We start from the raw sequence: 19,749 nt of genomic DNA on the forward strand, positions 1-19,749 counted from the left end.
AGCAAGGTGGAGGCTGAAGCTGTTTAGGGAGGGTGACACAGCCTCCAAAAGGAGGAGTCTGAGCTAAGAGGGCTCTGAACAAATCACACTCAGGCCTCATGAGTGTGCTAATGGCAGCCTGTGGTCCACCCTCACTCTGTGCCCCGGGCTCCTCACACCCCCTAGTCCCCAAGTCTCTGTGTAGTTCTTGACTGTAGTGAAACTGGGAACACTGTTCAGTCATTTCCCTCACACACTTCATACTGGCCACATTTTCACAGACTTTCTACTGAAGAAGCAGATAGGAACTTTAGAGGAAGAGATTCTGAATTTTTAACTTGAGATTTCTGAAATGTTTACGTTCCCACCTTCCGAATTTGTACAAGCTTCCCATCACAACACAGCTCACAGAACCGAGGGAGTAGCAGGCGTTCAACTGTGCTCTTGCTCAGCATTGAAGCCATTTTACAGATTACCTGTGAATGCCAAGAAAATTCAAGTCACCTCATGTGCTAAAGTATGTATTGCTAACAAGATATATTCCAATCTACTCTACTACCAAAGAGAAAAGACACACTCTAAAAGTAAATACTCAAAATATTGCCAAAATACCTAAGAAGGAAATGAAAAGAATATCTTTTGAGTTGTGTCATTACACCATTGATACAAGGCCAACTATCACTCTGGTTTTGCTCAGCTAGGGATAGTCTGCCATTTGCAAGGTAACCACTGTGTGGCCAATATGTGAACAGAACACCGGCCCACCATTCCTTCCCAAGGACCCTGGCATGGGTGTTACTTGTCTCCATCTATCCAGAGGAGGTGGGACATACAGTCACAGCAAGACACAACATTACAAAATGGCATGCAGACACTGGGGTATGATGAAACAGCAGAGAAGCTGAAAGAGGAGATCATGGAAAGAAGAAAACCACGCTGGATAAAGTTTGTACTTCGGCTGCTCTGTGTGTGAGAGCACTTCCTAGTCTGCATGATGATGCAGGGTCACTAGATCTCATGCAAAAGCTATCAGAAAACAGAGATTGAGCATGCCAGGGCAGCTGGAAAGTAAGCACAGAGATCCTGGGAAGGAAGGAAGAGGAGAGTTGAAGGAAGCCTCAACATCTGTGACTACATCCTGCCCTAATCATTGGCTGACCCCTGAGCTATGCACGCCTAGGGGAGACAGTGAGGTTTGTAACTTTGTGCTGAAAGAACTGAGCACTTATAGCCGCTACCTATTGCAGAGGAAACAAAAAGGGAGCTGCTTCCTAGAACAAGGTTAACACTCTAAAGAGGAAATTAAGAGAATCCAGAGTTTCTATAATGTTAACAAGATACAACAGAAAACAAAACAAAACAAAAAATTAAGCATGACACTAGCGCTACTAAAAACAAGACCAATAAGCATCCTAGAAGAACTAGGAAAATGTGACCCACATTCTGAAGAAAAATCAGTAAGTAGAAACGAACCCCTAACAACCCCAAATACCAGAATCTGCAGATTTTAAGAACTTAAAGCAGCTATTATAAATACAACTGAGTACTACAAGGGAAAGGCAGCAACACTGAATGAACAGTTTAGGAATCTTATCAGAGAAATGGGAACTATGAGAAAGAATCCAGCAATAACAGTACTTTGGGATGGTTCATCTTGATTATCAACTTGACGAGATTAAGAAATGTCTACGAGATCAGTCAAGAGGACCTCTGCGTGTCTGTGAGGATGCATTCATGAAGGATTACATCATGAGGGTTCTGACCTAACGGACAGTTTAATCCACTGATGGATCTGAAACAGGAATAGACTGTTGGGAGCTGGTGGAACCATGGAAGGCAGGGCCTGTTTGGAGGAGGTAGACTTTCTGGGGAAAGGGGTCTCATGGAAGCAGTATCTCCTGGTCCTTTCCTGTTACTGCTGTTACTGCTCTGCTTTGCTTCCTGGTCACTTAGATGTGAGCTGCTCCATCATACTCTCCCCACCAAGATGGACTGAAACCGCTGAAACTAAAAATAACAAAATAAACCTTTTCTCCATTTAGGTTATTTATGCCAGGTACTCTGTCATAGTTACAAGAAAGCTGACTAATACAAACTTAGTTGGACTAAACTTTCTATGGATAATAATTATAGAATTGTATGAAATTTTATAAACATAAAAACAGCCATTTGAAAGCAGTGAAGAACAACCAAAAGGTAGAGACTGGAAGGGAGGCCACAATTCAAATGATGAACTATAATAGGAGACATTTGTGATCAAGGTCTAAAATCTATATATAAAGTCTGTTCAAATCTTAAACTGACTGCTAAACTACGTATGTGTGTGGGAGATTCCAGAGGACCCAGCAGCCAGAAAGTAAACAAACTGAGCAGAGATTTTAGCTACTGCTCACCACAATGGTGATCAGATGGAAATGGGAACTCAGCCAAAGTAACTACCTACTAGGACAAAAAGAAAAACCACATTAGAGAGACACAACAGAATTCAGACCCCCTGCAGCGTTCAGTCAAACATCACTACTCAGCCCAGGCACCGGTGGTTCATGCTATAATCCCAGCTACTTGGGAGGCAGAGATCAGAAGGATTGTGGCTTGAAGCCAGCCTAGGCAAATAGTTTGTGAGACCCTATCTCAAAAACACCCAACACAAAAAATAAGGCTGGTGGTAATAAGTTCAAGTGGTAAGAGTAACTGCCTGGCAAGCATGAAGCCCTGAATTCAAACCCTAACACTACTACAAAAAAAAAAAGAAAAACCACTATTCATGTGTTCACAGGACAAAGTGACCCATAATACAAGTTACAATGGAAATCAACACCAAGATGATCTGGAAAAAGGCTTTGAAGAAACTGTTACAAAACGAGTCACTGAACTTCAGATGAATAAAAATGATCAAATCTGAACAACAGAGAGAAAAATGACTGAAGAAAAACACAGCCTCAAAGACTTGATGGAGAATATTAAGAATCAAAACTTGGTATCATTAAGTCCTAGACTGAAAGAAGAAAAAGAAAATGACAAAGAAAAAATATTTGAAGAAACAATAGCCAGAACTTCCCAAATTGTGTAAAGGGTATCAATAAACAAATCCAAGAAATTCAATGAACACAAAGTAGGATAAATACAGCTCACTAAAATCTAAAGATAATAGAGAATAATCTTAAGAGCAGCCAGAGAAAAAGGATACCTCATATAGAACAGCAGAAATGAATGAAAGTTGACTTCTATGAGTAAAAAGGAGACCCAGAAGACAACAGAATGGTTTTTCACATGCTATAAGAAGGAAAAAACTAACCTGTATGCCCTCAATTCTATGCCCAGCAAAACTACCACTCAGAAATGAAGGCAAAATAAAGGCATTGGTAGATAAACAAAAACTGAGAGGTTTCATCATCAGCTGTCCTGAACTACACAAAGTAAGAAAGGAAGTTCTTCAGGCTGAAGGGAAATGATACCAGATGGTAACTCAGATCTAGGAAAAGAAAGGGCAATCACCAAAAATGAGAGTATAAAAAGGCCGTATTTTTCTTATACCAATTTCTTCAAAAGATCTAATTCTTAAAAAATTATAGAACTGTACTTTCAGGTTTATAATGTAATATATGTGAAAACAACAGCACTAAGGATGAAAGCAAGTGAAAAAAACTGTACCTGTTGCATGGACCTGGGCTGAGGCTCAAGGTAGAGATCTGCTTAGCAAGTGTGAGGCTTTGAGTTCAATCCCTAGTCCCCCATACCCCCCAAAAAGTTACTATATTTTTTTAAAACTGCAATCTTATATTCAACTAGCCCAAAAGAAAGAAAGAACAGAGGGAAAAGAAACTGATGAGAAAAACATAAAACAAATAGTAAAGAAGCAGAAATAAATTCAAACATACAACGATCACATTAAGTAAAATGATCTAAACATTCCAATTAAAAGACAGAGACTATCAAACTAGATATAAAGCAAGACCCAACCATATGCTAACAAAAGCAGAAACACTTGGATATAAATATACAGGTTGAGAGTAAAAGAATATAAACAAAAACATTATAATAAACAGTAAACATAAAAGTGCTAGTGGTTATATTAACACCACAGCACACTGCATTATATACATTACTGTCAAAAACATTTCTTAATGATAAAAAGGTCAATAAATCACAAACACATAAACATTAAGCATGCATCTTCAAACACTTAAAATGTTAAAGAATGTAGGCTTAAAACTATTGTTTCCTCTTTATGAAGCTAGAAAAATAAAAGCAAATTGAATTTGAGAAAGTTGAAGAGAGAAAAAAAAAACAGTAGAAATCTATTACAAAGAAAACAAACAACAAAGAAAATCAGTAAGGCCAAAAATTGGGTTAAAAACATAATAAAACTGATAAACACCTAGCAAGACTGATTAAAAAAAAAAAAAACCAGAAAACACAAATTACCAGTATCATAAATGAAAGGGGATACAGATCTTACAGACCTTCAAAGGATAATGAAGAAATACTATAAACAACTCTAATCCAATAAATTTGAGAAGGTACGTGAAATTAATAAATTTTCTAAAATATCCAACTTAACCAGTGACACAGATGAAATAAGAAAAATGAAATCTGATTGAATTTGTTATCAAAAAACAAATCACAAAGAAAACTCCAGAGCCAGAGGTTTTACTGGTGAATTCTAATAAATATTTCAGGGAAAAATATAAGTCCAATTTTAAACAAAATCTTTCAGAAAACAAGAGGAGGGAAGACTTCCCTCCTCATTTTTTGAGACCAGGATAACCCTGATTCTGAATCCTGACAAAGATGTAGTAGGAAAAGAAAACTGCCTTCAACAACCCTCTGGAATACAGACATGAAAGTCTTCAACCAGCTGCTAGCTAACAGTGGAGAAAGGTTATTTCGCAGTACAAAGCCAGCTACAATCATCCACAGTCACAAATACCAGCAGGTGAGAGTCTGAGGAGAAAGAGTTCACACACATAGTCTCAAGGTAATGCTTATCACTTCCAGAGGGAGACCTGCATACTGGAAAACATGGCAGGTATGTCTCTTACCTACTATATCATCAAATTAACACCAGACAAAGCCAAATTGGAAGACATTTTACAAAAGAACCAGCCTGGACTTAGTGTTAAAAAATTCAAAAACTCAGGAACAGCTCCATTTGACTGGAAACCAAAGAGAGTGACACACTGATGCAAACACAGATTGGCCTGGACCCTTGACAAACAACAACATTTCGAAATGAACTGTGAATGGTTGTGTACGAGAAAATTTCTTCATTTTTAGGATATACACTCTGAAGTACTAAGATGTCAAGGGAAACAAAGTGTCCAATTTATTCTCAAATGGCTCAGAAATGTATGTGCGTTTGGAGAGGACAGAAAGAATTATAAGAAAAAGTAGAGCTGAACATTAGGTATTCGAGAATCTGGATAAAGGGTATAAGGAGTTCAAATTACTATTCTTGCAACTTTTCTGTAAATTTGAAATTAAAACAAAAAGAAAAGTTATACCCCCTAAATCTAAAAAAAGAACTCTTCCACTGTCTCTTCAAAAATTAAAAGGAGAGAAGGAAGGAGGGAGGGAGGGAGGGAAGGAGGGAGGGAGGGAAGGGTGGAGGACTTCCTGTCTCTGAAGCCCATCATGTCAGTAGGTGCACAGCACTACTGCTTTATAGTGAAAATGATCTTAGGTAATCCACACATCACTGCATTTGGAATGTGCAGACAAGAGGAGAAAAAAAATTAATTGGGGTGGGGGAAAGGAGAAAACAGCCCACTGACACAAATAAGGAAAAGGCTGTGTCTTCAAACTCAGAAGACACATCTTTCCGATCTGATGCTTAGCAGAGTTGTACAAAGTGGCAACTGCAATAAATGAGAACGTGAGGTTTCTGTATCCAGGGCAACGGGTGACTAAAGAGTTCCCAGCATCTCCGTCCACCCCTCCCCCACCTGCCACACCCACATGACCTTATTACTACCCACTATAAAACCCAGAATCATTAAAAGTCAGCACACGGAGAGACAAAAAATGATATTCCGTGGCCCTGGGAACCGCTTATAGGGAGTGACAATCTTCACTTAGTTGCTTGGAGCCAACTATTCTTTATAGCACGACCATAGCATTCTTTTTAAATAAATGCACAAATAAAAATGAGCTTAAAATGGGAATGACGACAAAAAATGAGGAAGCCTTAATGTGAAAACGTGTTGAGAGAGAAAAATGGGCTTCTGACAATTAGTTACAATCTCAGAATGCTAATGGCCTCCCTGTAAGCAAGAGGAATTATAATTGGTCTCCAGTGGCCTGTGTATCCTGTCTAGATATAATTACAAGATTCAGCTCTTGCAGTTTTTACCAACCCATTCATCTAACAACTAACATTTACTCAGCACTGACTCCGGGCCTGGCACTGTGCTGGGTGCTGATGATACAGACGCCATGACTGTGGTGAAAGAGCTCACTATCTCAGGGGGACGTAAACAAACAGAGCTTTACAACTCAATTGCAAAGTGACAGAAGACAAATATGTGCCAACCTTCTGACTACAGAAAGCAGAGTCACTAATGCTGCTTAGGGTGCTCAGAAAAGACCTCATCAAGGAAAATGCACATGGGTGTGAGAAACCAGGACCCACACCTGTCCCAGCAGGTGAGCTGCACAAGAACTCCTCAGCTGCTGTCTCTGATTGTCCCCACCGCATATGCACTATGGTGGGCAGCTCAGGACGAGGACCTTCCATCACACGTGAAGCAGAACCTGTAGCCATGAGCCAACAACTCACTCTGATAGAAAGCAATTTATATGAACTAACTTGTTCCGCAAGTGACTTGTGCAGATGACTTGTGGAAGGCTTGTTAGATTTTTCTAAGGATTTCCATAAAAAAAAAAACAGAAAAGAAAGAAGAAAGAAGAGAGGATATTGTTGACAGGAATGGAGTGTTTGGAAACAAACAAAATAAAAATCATGCAAAAATGCCATTAGCATTGCTTTTCATGGTATTATCAGTCTTTGGGGATAAGATACTTGGTTGTCAGTTGTAGCCTTGGAAACTCACCTAACCAACTTCTAAATGAAAAAGGAGGTCTAGTGGGCAAAGTTCACTGCTCAGCTGCCAAATATCACAGCTAAATGCTATTATCCAGGTTCATTTTGCAAAATAAATTTAATTTCTTATAGAGAAACTCAAAATTTATAAAAGAACTCTAGAGAATTTGAATTTTAATAATCAATTATTCTTCAGCCTGATTCATCTTATAAACATATGGAATATGCAAAAAATTAAATTAGTTTAAAAAGCCAGACCTTTAGCACATAGCTGAAGAAAACTTTTACATAAATGAAGAATAATTGCCAAATGTTCTGATACTGCAATATAATTTTTCAGCTTCATGGTGTATAATGGTTTTGCACTTTGGAAAAGAAAATACTTCCTTTCTCTAACATCATTCTTTTCTAAACAAGAAGACAACTATGTCCTATCTTTTACTGTACTCCAAAGTAAGGCTTATGATTTTTTAAATCCTTTATGTACAGGTACGTCCTCAGATGATGAGTAGTCCTGGAGCTCTAACTTTTATATTGCAAACAGAAAAGGGTCAAGCATATAGCATCCTTCGCACGGGTCAATTGAGGAGTGGCAGCTGAAGAAAATAAGATGGCCTGTGATGACCCTCGGAGCACAGAAGAAAAGGTACAAAGTCAGGCTAGAGCATCTGGCAAGGGTGGTAAAACCAGCATGGGCTCATCAGCCACTGTTTCCAAACAAGGGGTACAGGAGCAAAGAGGAAGTCCTGACTGTACCTATCCGCGATAATGGGCATGGAACCACAGACCCCAAGGGTACCACACAAATGACTGAAGAGTGGGGACACTGACTATCTGCACTGCTCCTTTTGCTGCATACTTTTAACTGAAAGAGCACAAACATTCTCATTAAGAGCTTTTCCAAACCACTGTCGATAATGTGCCAGGGACTCTTATTTGTTTATGGACATAGCTTAAAGAAACAAGTGGGTCTACTAATTTTTTTAGTTGTCAACGTAATATGTAACACTGCTGCACATAACATACAAAGTTCCTTCCCATGAAAAGCAAAGCCCAGGCTGCAAGCAGGTTCAGGTATCTACCAGGGAGTCCAGCATCCTGCCCAGCAGAGGCCTAAACCAGCTGCCCCTATCACTGTGATTTTTCAAGCCATGCCTTCTTAAAACAATGTGCTCTGAGGATGAACACTTCCAAAACAGGCTCTGGGCTGCATGGTGAACTTCCCTGACTATCTTGTCTATGGGAACAGTGCTGGCCAAAATTGAACATTTGTGAAACTTCAAGACCTGCAGAAACCAAAGTATGGGACAGTCCCAACAGGTGCTGACAATCACCCCTGTACAGACTTACACTCACAGCTTCAGCTCTGTATTCATCTTCACTATCTGGGGCAGACAGCTCCAGCAGAATAGGACACACTTTGTTTTCGATATCATGCTGGAAAATTAGGTCTTGTTCCAGAAGAATCAAGAGCACTTCCTGACTCGATTTCCTAACCTACAGGAGAAAAACAGCAAAAGATAAAACACAAAATAAGTAACGGTGCTCTCAGGATCAAGACTGACACTGAAGCTGGACTCTATCTTTTCTGGATCTGCATGTGCACCAGTTAGTCTTCTGGCCCTTCCATACCGAGGTCCCCTCGGTCTAACTGGCACTACCATTTCTCCACTCTCAGCCCCCAGCCCTCTCCACCCTGAACTCCATTCAGGCCACATGCCTGATCTACACTTGAGTATTGCCTTGTACTCTTCCTCCACAGTTCTTGCTCCACATTTCTGCATAAACATATACACACATACATACATATACATACACACACACACACACACACACGTATGTATATATGGTTTTTTTGGCATACAATTCATAACTGTCACCTGTCTCCCCCACTGCGGAGGGTGAACTCAGAGGGCAGGTACCGTGTCTGTTTTGTTCTTTCTCCAGCACGTCTTCTCAAGGACCTGGCAGCACGTGGCACAAAACTTTTCATTCTATGGGGATTTGTTGAATGAATGGATGACTTGGTGCCTTCCCTCCTTCACAAGTACATGAATCTAAAAACAGGGTGCCCTCCTCCAGCTACTCTGTAAGCCCCAGTAGGCCACACCTGAGATGTGAGTTGTTCCTGGTGCAGTGGAGGAAGGGGCCCAGGAAGAGCCTGGCCACAATGGGACACTACAGAGAGGAAGACTCCTCGGCCAGCAGAGATGAGGGCAGAGAAATGCTTGCTCTTTGCTGTAGGCATGGGGGTGAACAAGCCTAGAACTCAGAGATCCAAACAAGCTGGAGAGAAATTTTTAGAGAAATGAAAACATGTATATACTGGTTTATAGAGAAAGTAATGAAATATGCAATTCATGGCTAGGACAAGAAAATAGTTAGCAGGCCCAGAGGTGAACAGACAGTTGCACATGATCAGTCTACAGGAGGGTACAAGAGGGCATGCCTGGGAGGTTGTGGCCACAGAGGCAATGCAACACCAGGGCTTCTTGCTACAACAGAGAAAAATGGTGTTGCAGAAAGATCTTTCTGACAGCAGCATCAGAAAGATGAAAGGCCGAGTATAGAAGGGTCAGTGAGGCACCAACTGCAACAACCCAGGTGGGAGGGACGAGGCCATACTTGCTGTCCACATACGGGAAGGTGATGCCTGGCAATATTGCCCAACATGGTGACAGAACTGGGTGCAGCTAGAAGAAGCAAATGTCCACAGTGACTCTAAGGTGTCAAATACTGCCTGAGGGTATGGCATATGTCAGCAGCAGAGAACATGAGAAGACCAGAGATGAGAGATACTCAATGCTGCCTTGCTGCTTGGCTCTCTCCCAGGAATTGCAAGAGGATGCACAGAGAGCTGTAGGGACGCAGTCACAGCAGACAGGGAGGGGAAGGCCCTGAGCAGTAGACATGGAACCAGATGTAAAAAGACAGAAGCCTCCTAAGGCAGTGTATTGAGTGGCAGCTCCCAAGAATAAATGTCTACACCAAATCCCTGGAATCTGTGAATATGAATGTTATAGTTTGGACTCTGAATGTCCCCCAAAGGTTCATGTATTGAAGGCTTGGCTGCCTTCAATATTAGAACAATATTAGAATTCATCAATATTAGAATTCATCTCCTATTGGGAAATGGTAGAACATTTTAGGATGTGGAGTCCAGTAGAAGGAAATTAGGTCATTGGGGTTGTGCTCTTCAAGAGGATAAAGGGATGACAGTCTCTGTCTCTCTACTTTCTGGCCACCATGAGGTGAGCAGCTTTGTTCTATCACATGCTCCCTGCCATGATATTCTACCTTACCTAGCCCCAAAAGCAACATAGCCAACTGACAATGCATTGAAACCTCTGAAACCATAAGCCAAAGTAAACCTCTCCTCCTTAAAAGTTTACTGTTTCAGGTATTCTGACATAGTAGAGGAAGGCTGACTAACACAGTGACCTTCTTTGGAGAAGAACCTTTGCAGACACAATTAAGGTAAGAACCTTGAGGGCATCCAGGATTAGCTGGGCAGGCCTGAATGTCATCACAAGTGCCTTACAAGAAAAGGACAAGCGGAGAAAGCACTGAAGAAGAGAAGACTGCCTACAGAAAGAAGGAGACAGTCAAGTGAGGTGGCCATAGGTCAAAAAAGCTGGCAGCCAGCAGAAGCTGGGAGAGTTGAGGAAGGAGCTGCCCCAGAACCACCCATTCCCCCACCCTCCTGAGAGGAGGGGAGCCCAATCCCGACAACACTTCGTTTAAGACTCTCGCTCTGCAACTGTAGGAGAACTCAGGTCTGATGTTCTAAGGCATCCAGTTTGTGGTACTTTGTTATAGCCACCCCACCAAGTCAGGAAAGGGGTGATGAAGGGAGTGCCAGATTCAGGAAACAGCATGTTTTCAAAGGGTTCATGTGATGAGCTAAGGGGAAGTGAGACAAGTTCCAGATGACAGGATTTAGGAGCCAGGGAGGAAGGGCACAACAAGTGGCTGGGGCAAGCTGAGGTAGGACTGGGAAAGATACCGAATACCCCACTAAGACCTCTGGTGACCCACTCTAGGTGCAAAGAGAAGCCACCAAGGGCTAAAAATCAGGGCCACACTGGGTCTCAAACAGGGTGACAGTGTGGAAATCTAAACTGGTTCTGAAGGCTGAGCACAGGGGAGGAGCTTCTAGTTTTAGCAGACAGAAGAAAGGTGGGCCAAGACCCTGCCCAACAGCTACTTTGATGATCACAGGAACCAAAAGCAACCCTGCTGACTGCCAGGCTACGAGCAGCCAAAATGGACGAAACGGAAGGAAGAACAAGACTGATGGTAAAGACAGCAAGAGAGCAGGGCTAAGTAGTAGAGTCCGAGCTCCAGGGGATTCACTGGACCTCAGGTGGGCCTTCTACTGGGCTGTGGCAGTGGTGGTCAGACCTGGGTGGGAGACAGCAGTCTGGTGTTTGCTCTCAGCTGGATTTCCCCTAGGGAGCTCTGGGATTATTAAGAAAAGAAGTCCAAAGACAGTAATATCCTATAGCACACCAACCCTCAAGGACTAGCAGAGGCCCAGGGACTAGCGATGGAGACTGGGAGCTACTCAAGCACTCCTGAGGTCAGGGAAGAGGCAGAGAAAACTATGGAAGCCCAGAGGGGGTGCTTAGGAATTCTGGACTCTGGCAGGTAATCTGTTGCTGTGCTCTGGTCCTTATTCTGCAGTTTACTAGGTGACTCATCTGGGCAAGTGACTTAGCATCTCTAAGCCTCAGTTTCTTCATCTGCAAAACTAGATAATTATACTGATGTTCCTAGACTTGTGATGCGCTTATGTCCTGATAAGCCCATCTGAAGTTTTCAACTTAACTTAAGCCAAACTTAACATTTTTAACTTAAGCCAAAAATGCATGTAATACACCTAACCTACCAGACATCATAGTCTAACCACTTTGCATGCTCTGAACACTTACATCAGTCCCCAGTTGGGCAAAAAAAATCACCTTACATATGGTCTATTTTATAATAGTATGGAGTATTCATGTAACTTACTAAATACTGTGCTGAGAGTGAAAAACAGAATGGCTGTCTTGGTACATTTTTGCACCATCACTGTAAACTGAGGAACATCTGTAGAACTAGCCAGTCTCACAGGGCTGGGAATGAAAGGACTTCACAGATGCCAAGGGCTGAGGAGAGATCTGGGACATCGGTGCCCAAAAGAACACCAGCTGTCACTATCAGCAAAGCTGCTCTTGCCTGAAACCCGGACAAGGAGAGTTTAGAGGGTCCTGGTGCAGGTCTCAGGAGGGTCTAAGGACATATCTGGTCCCCTTTTCATCCTGGTTTCTCGGGTGGAACAGTGTTAAATACCTGGTGGGTATCTGGCAAAGGTTCCTCAGAAGCTCAAAATGTTTAACAGGGACAAACGGAGCAAACAGACTTAGCAAAGAAAAAGCAGTTGCAGTGAAATAACTAAATGGCGGAGGAATAAAAACACGAGCTCTCATGTTGAAAATGACCATTGTGGATGGACCTAAAGCACAGGTACAAAGCAATCAGCAGAATGGGATGCAGAATCTGTATCATTAACTCGAAGTGTTAAAGCCCCCAATGACACAGAAGCACTTCGCACATGGGGTGACTGTGACAACCTGGATGTGAAGGGTGGCGGTTTCTATGGCAGGGAGGGGTAGAGAGCACTTAGGAATCATAGCTGTGAGCTCTAAATCAAGCAAAACTGCAAGCTGAGCACACTTGCCGAGTATCAATGGTACATATACAGGTGTTTATTATACAATATTCTTTTTTGCGATTACATATTTTAAGACATTAAAAAAAAAAAAAGCACTGGATTGGATTTTCCAATGAGCCTATCAGTTGAGTCCACTGACTGGCTTTTCAGGAGCATCAGCTGTGGCCCAGGGGCGGACATCTGTGCATGAGAGCCGAGTGCAGGCTGCAGTTAGGTCCTCCATCAAGGGCTCAGCTGTGAGGAAGGGCGTGTGTGGCATACTCTGGGTCAAGGTCAGGGAACAGAGACAAGGGAGACTGAGGTATGATCATAATGGGAAGAGAAAAGCCAATGAGAGTTGCAAAACAAGCAAGCTGTGAACCAGAGAGCAAAGTGAAGATGCTCGTCTAAAAAGCCATAAGGCAAAACCAGAGGGCAGGAGCTCAGGTCTGCTGATGAAATGCAGCTTTAAGATAAGCAGAGTTTATAACTACTTCAGCTCCACAAATCAGTAAAACACCACAGAGGTCAAGAAAATAAGAGCACTCCAACAGTCAGGGGTTCGGATTTGAGGATGGGTAAAAAGCTCATGGTACAATGTCCAGAAAAAAGCTTTCACCACCCCCAAAGACAGGTGAGTTTCAGGAGCCAGGTCCCACATCCAGCCACAATCCCACTTTCTGTACCTCAGCCTCCTGACCTCTGACAAGAATGAACATATAAGGAGCATTCTCCATACTTCCCAGTTTGGTGGGAAGAGTAAAGGACACATCCACACTAGTCCTGGAGCATGGCACCCACCACTGGAAGCTGCAGCAGCAGTCCTCCCTGAAATTCAGGTATTACGCCAGCACTCTGAGCGCACTCCTCACCTACATGACTGGTGTTCAGCAGCCATGAAAGGTGCCTGCCAGTGAACAGGCTGGCAGGAGAGGCTGATGCCCGGCAGGACACGGCAGACACACCCAAAGTCAAAGTACCCTTTGTCTCTGCCACACCAAAATCCTAACTCTACAGGACCTTTGAGCAGGGCCAGTGGCCCACTGTGTGTGTCTGTGAGAGCCAGCATCTGTTAACATGAGGTGGACGCTGACAGGGGCAGAGAGGACACTGGGAAGAGCAGGCACAGCCAGATGAGCAGACCCTGGCAGGGTTGATGGTAGAACTTGCTGGGATAGGAGAGGTGGCCCCCAGGGCTGGGCTGTGCCCCAGGGAGTAAGTAGTCTGAATAGACTCAATAACATTGACTTTCTCACAGCTCTGGGCTTAAAGATGGTGGACGTGAAGAAGGGGGTGCCTTCAGGGTTAGGTGTTTATGACAGAAACAAAGGAAATGTGCTATGTCTAATTGGATGTAGGAGGTAAGAGGGAAGGGTTCCAACGGTTCCCAGGTTGCACTCAGGGGAATTGAATAAAGCAGATGGTGGTTCCATTTGTTGCAATAGGGGATGAAGATTGAAGGCCTCTATTTTCTTCTCAATGTCAAAGGCAAGGTCACCTGCTTGACGCAAGGCAGGGCGAGGTGAGGGGCCTGATGAGAGTGGCAAAGGTCTAAGAGAACTGCCAAGGATAATGTGAAAAGCAGCTGATGAGGGACAAGGAAAAGGATTGCCAAGCAGCGCTGCAGGTCCTGCTGCGATTGGAACCCATAAATTTGCAATGGCACCAATCAATGTGTGATTGGACACCTTACCTCCCTCCGCTCCTCTCTCCCTCCTTCACCTTTTCCCTCCCACCAACCACAGAGCTCAGTAATCGGGAGTGGAGGATGTTAGGTGAGGCTGCGCAGGCAGTCAGTGAGGCGGAAGGACTGTCGGAGGGCAAAAATATGGAGGTGATGGTAGAGATGGGGAAGAGAGGAGCACCTGAGGAAGAACAGGAAGTGAATGCAGGCCCTGGAGCCAAGGGCCTCTGGGGGCGGGATGGGACAGCCAGGGCAGTGGAGGAAAGGAAAGGAGAGTGGTGATCAGAGTGGGAGACCAGATTGGGGAGGGACCCTCAGATACACAACAGCTGTGGAGACAGCAGGTAGCTGGGAGCTACTGGGGGGTAGGCGCAGGGGAAGGTGGGCTGCAGGCCCAAGTGGGAGTCAGCTTGGACTGATGGTAGGGAGGGCAAGCTCCAGGCACTTCCTCAATAGACACAAAGTGGGCATCGGATGCTAAGATAGATCCTGTGATGGAAACCACCCTTCCTACCTCTACTCTTCCAGAACAAAATATACAGCAACAACAGATGACAAAGATCAAGAAAATGTCAAATCCCTAACCCGGTGTAATCTCATTGTTAAAATGTGTCCAAGGAGAAAGAAAAGCCAGCAGAAGCAAAAGTGCATCCTTTACATTTACTGTATCTACAGCACAAGAAAAGCCAAGGAGCTCTAAACAGTCAACAAAATTAAAACCAGGAAGACTATGAAGAAATGGAGGAAAAATGTTTATGGTCCATGGACGAGCTTTCTGAGGGCAGAAAATCAGTCCTGCTCAACTCTTATCCCTAGGCACAACACTCTGTGCTCTGCTCCTAATGGGCACTCAGAAACTGTCGAAACAAATGAAAGAATGGAAGAAACTGCACCACGTTACGATTAGACCCAAGTGGGAACATTGTGAGCACCCAGAGAGGAAAATGCAAAAATAATCAAAATACCCACTTTAGGAAAATGGAAATAGGATGACTTTTTCCTTATTTAAAACTCCATTGAGTCCTGTCACACTGCTTAACAGCTAAAATTGAGTATCTACTCTTTTAAAAACACTGGAAGAGGGAAAAAAATACAAGCCAAAATCTCAGAATTTCTTGAAAATAATGACAATAAAAACACTGGCAATCATTAAAAATTAAATATATTTACCCCTTTTGGAAAGCCATCCCCCAAACACACTGGCACAAATAGAAATGATGCAGGTTATTCCTCAAATCAATTTTAAAATGGCAAAAGACTAGAAATAACCTCAATGTCTAATAAACTATGCCCTGTCCCCCAATGGGGTTGGATACTGCAGAAAGAAGGAGCAAAGAAGAACTCCACAGACTGCTGTGGCCCTGAATCCAGTGCATGTTGCATAGGGAAAGCAGGGCAGAACAGCAAGAAGGACATGGCACTGCACACAGGAGGAAAGATGGGGTACAAAACACAAGGACTTAATCTGCAAACTATAAGAACAGCCAAACACTAAAAGATATAGTTACCTAGAGCAGAGGGAAAGGACAGGTGAAGGGAAAGGGAGGGAAGTCAGACTTCCTGAATATATTTTGTTTTATTAGAGTTTTAACCTTGGAATTAAGTAAACATTTAAAATAATTATAAATCAAAATGTAAAAGCTAAAGCTATTCTTAAAAATAAATGTCTAGACTAGGTGACGGTGGCTCACGCCTGTAATCCTAACTACTCAGGAGGCAGAACTCAGAAGGATCACAGTTCAAAGCCAGCTCAGGCAAATAGTTCACAAGACCCTATCTTGAAAATACCTGTTACAAAAATGGCTGGCGGAATGGCTCACAGTGAAGGATCTGAGTTAAAAAAAAAAAAAGTCCAGGTTCAGTGAAATGTACCATAGTCCTAGCTACTCATGAGGCTGAGGCAAGAGATCACTTGAGTCCAGGAGTTCAAGGCTGAACTGGACAATGGAATGGGCCCTTGTCTCAAAAAGCAAAAACAAAAAAAACCCAGCCAGACATGGTAAAGCACACCTGTAATCCCACCTACTTGGGAGGCAGAAGAATCACAAGTTCATGGCCAGCCTGGGCAACCTGGCAAGACTCTGTCCCAAAACAAAAGCAGGCTAAGGATACAGCTCAGTTGCAGAACTTGCCCAGCACATGCAAGGCCTTGGGTTCAATTCCTAATACCACAGCGGTACCCCTCACCCATCACACAAATTAAAAACAAATGAACATAACTGTGTATCAAGTTGGTGCCTTAACTACTAGAGTGATGCAAGTGACATGAATGTGACTGTGTCCCCAGTGCATGCAATGTAAAGATAAAAAAGAAGTGCAGAGAGATCTTAACCTACATTCAGTATTCCTATTGTATGTCAGCAATGCTATGGGGATTTCATTTTGAATACACACACATTAATGTTACTAAGAAACAAGATCTGTATCATAAGGGAAAAAAATACAAATACGAAGTCAAGGAAGTAAAAGCTCTGTAATTCTAAATTTGAGTTGGAAGTATCAATATAAATTTATGAAGGATTTTATTTAAAAAATAAATTGCTCTGTCACTAGGAACAAAGATCCAGCTTGTAGCTACGAGTGGCCCTGGTGCCAGTGTTCTGAGTTTTCATCATTGCCTGTTAGGGAACCCAACCTCCTTGGAGGAATGGCCAGCTCTGGGTACAGGTGTACTACAAAGTCTACTGGGGTCAACATTAAGGCCTCCCACATGTTAAAAGTAGAACAATTTGATCAAAAAGAACAATGCCCACAATGGATTGAAACCTACTTAATATGTTAAAATTCGGGAGTTCATAATACTACTAAAACCAACAAATTTAAAAACCTAATGGACTACCTTTGCAGATTATTAAGACACCAACTAATTATTCTGGAAACTGGCAAATAAAGAGAGAAAATATAGATTTATCCTGTCTTTTCTATACAGACAGATTTTTTGGTTACTAAGTAGTTAATAAGGATAGGTCTTTACAGAAGAACTCTAGTTACATCAAGAAGGAGGGATGGGATCCAATGTGAGAACTGCCCAACCTCCAATGAAACACTGGGTCTCAGCAGTGCCAACTGTGGCTTCTCACAGGTGGGTAGCAAGCTTCATGGGAAAGGTGAGGCTGACAACACCTGCAGGTGATAGTGACCAGGTTCAACATCAGGACACAGAACATGAGGCAGCAGGAAAACAGAAAATAGGTGTCTCACTGAGCCTCTGGACTTAACTACCAGCTTCTAGAAAATGCTTGGAAGAGAAGGACACTTGAACGCTAGATGCAACCAGCCAGGACTAATGGCCTGGTTTTCTCAATAGATACATAGGGATGGGAAAAGTGGAGTGAGCACAGCTGTTATGAACTTAATTCAGAGATGTATCAAACAAATCCAATGCAGGGACCTTGTTTATATTCTGATTTGAAAAGACTACCTACAAAAAACACGTTTTCAGTTAGGTGAGGTGGTGGTGCACACCTGTAATCCCAATACTCAGGAGGCTGAGGCAGGAGGATCATGAGTTTGAGAACAGTGTGGACTACATACTGAGACCCTGTCTCAAAAAAAAACAAAGAAGAAGAAAACCCACATATATATGAGAAAACTGGGACACTCTGACCAAAGACTAGATATCAGATAATATTACGTAACTATTGCTAATTTTTATGATTATAATAATGGTATTGTCATTATGTTTTCTAAAAAGAGTGTTCATTTCCTAGAGAGCCATGCTAAGGTGTACAGCTGAAGTGATAGGGTGCTTCGGGATTGCCTCCATCTGGGATGGATTCTATCTGGGTAAGATTAATGGGAGGATGACTACTGAAATGTTAACCATGGTTGAAGCAGTGAAGAGTACGCAAGCACTCACTTTCGAATTCTCTCTATTGTTGTGTGTACGTCCACACACTTCCATGACAAAAAAAGTTAAAGAAAAGACAAAATCTGCAGATAAGAGGTCCACAGGATGAGAGGACCTTCTCCTGTAAGTCAATTAACTCGAAGGTGTTTTCTGAATTAAGAATACCAGCTAAAATATGACTGCATGGAATCTGCTAGAGATCTTAAGGTGGCCAATTTTCAAACCTGATTGTTTGGGTCAGTCAGATACCTCACTACAAGAGGTATGAGGTATGCAGAGAGCACCATAGGAAAATCTGATCTGTTTTCTCGTAAGAAACTGGCGACAGGAGGAATCTGTTCCATCAGCTCGGTCCTCACTGTGGGCTCTACAGCAACAAAAAATGAGAAGGAATTGTAAGAATAAGCCAAGCATCTTACATAGTATATCCTGATAGTTTCTAGCTTTTCTTACTAAAATACTTCATCAAGGAAATTAAACAAATGCAGTTTAAAAATCATTTCCCATTTTGAGTATTTATGTTACAGACAGGCTTAAAAAGCTAATAAGCTGTATGGTAATATAAAAATATAAAAGGAGGAGAGAATGACAACTCTATTATAACAAGCCATATATAAATTGAGGAAGGAGCAAGAAATCTGCGTGCTGGGCCAGCGTCCAAAAGCCATTACAACTAATGGCTTATATAGCAGACCTATGGGTTGCGCTTATTTTAACTCCAGCCAGAATGTATACATTGTAAATAGTTCTTTCATAAATGCACTCCCCCACAATCCACGCATCCCAATTATTCCTACGGTAAAGCATTAAACAAAAGAGAGGCTCTAGCTCCGATACACCACATCAAATTTAACACAAATACGTAATTGCTGCAGCATGTAAATGGTGACTCATTTACAAAGAGAATCCATTTAAAGACTCAAAACATCCACTTGGGCCTTTTTAAAAGCATTGTGTCATAGTCGTATGAATATTTTAAACTAATATGGGAGCTAGGGGGAAGGCTTATTTTTCTATTTTCAGTTAAAATGATCAAATTCTAGGGCCTGAGATTTCCGGAACTTTCTGCAGCCGCTCTCCATTCATTATGAGTGCAGGGAAGGGGGGGCTGCAGGGCAGTTGTCAGGACTGGCAAGCCCACCACTCATTCATCTTACTCATCTTTACTGTGTGTGGCGGGGGTGGGGAGGCAGACAAAGTCACAGCGTCTGCCGTACAGCAATGTGGTTTTCTTCCAGAATAGCAATCATGGCAGGTAGAAGAGAAAGAAAAATCAAGATTAGCCCACAGAGATCACAGGTGAGAGAAACTAACAACTGGGATTGTTCTAATCCAAAGCACCTCTTTTGATTGGGTATTTCTTAGCAAAATTCGAGAAACACAAAAGGCCTAACTGCCAGGGCAAACAGCATTCATAGCCATTAAGTCGTTCTAATTTTCCAAAAGTAAGGACAATTTGAGTCATTTTCAGATAAAATGGTCAGACAATGCTTAAAGCC

General features: G+C 42.5%; 1 protein-coding gene across 9 annotated transcripts in view; it reads right to left on the reverse strand.

The window, feature by feature from the left end:
• Positions 1-19,749, reverse strand: part of LOC109690606 (putative serine/threonine-protein phosphatase 4 regulatory subunit 1-like) — an 86,833-nt gene that overhangs the window by 19,650 nt on the left and 47,434 nt on the right. For 7 of the 9 annotated variants that reach the window (XR_012448326.1, XR_002212812.2, XM_020170057.2 and 4 more), the window contains exons 5-7: positions 18,475-18,617; positions 8,372-8,518; positions 348-455 (exon numbers count right to left, since the gene is read on the reverse strand). Coding sequence is in view for 7 of the 9 variants with exons in the window: in XM_020170057.2 (XP_020025646.2) it covers positions 348-455; positions 8,372-8,518; positions 18,475-18,617 (398 nt within the window). In the remaining 2 variants the exon portion in view is untranslated. The remainder of the gene's footprint in view (positions 1-347; positions 456-8,371; positions 8,519-18,474; positions 18,618-19,749) is intronic. The other 2 variants (XM_020170059.2, XM_074075026.1) reach the window with 2 other exon arrangements.

Source organism: Castor canadensis, chromosome 5, assembly GCF_047511655.1.
Source record: "Castor canadensis chromosome 5, mCasCan1.hap1v2, whole genome shotgun sequence".
Classification (NCBI taxonomy): Eukaryota; Metazoa; Chordata; class Mammalia; order Rodentia; family Castoridae; genus Castor; species Castor canadensis.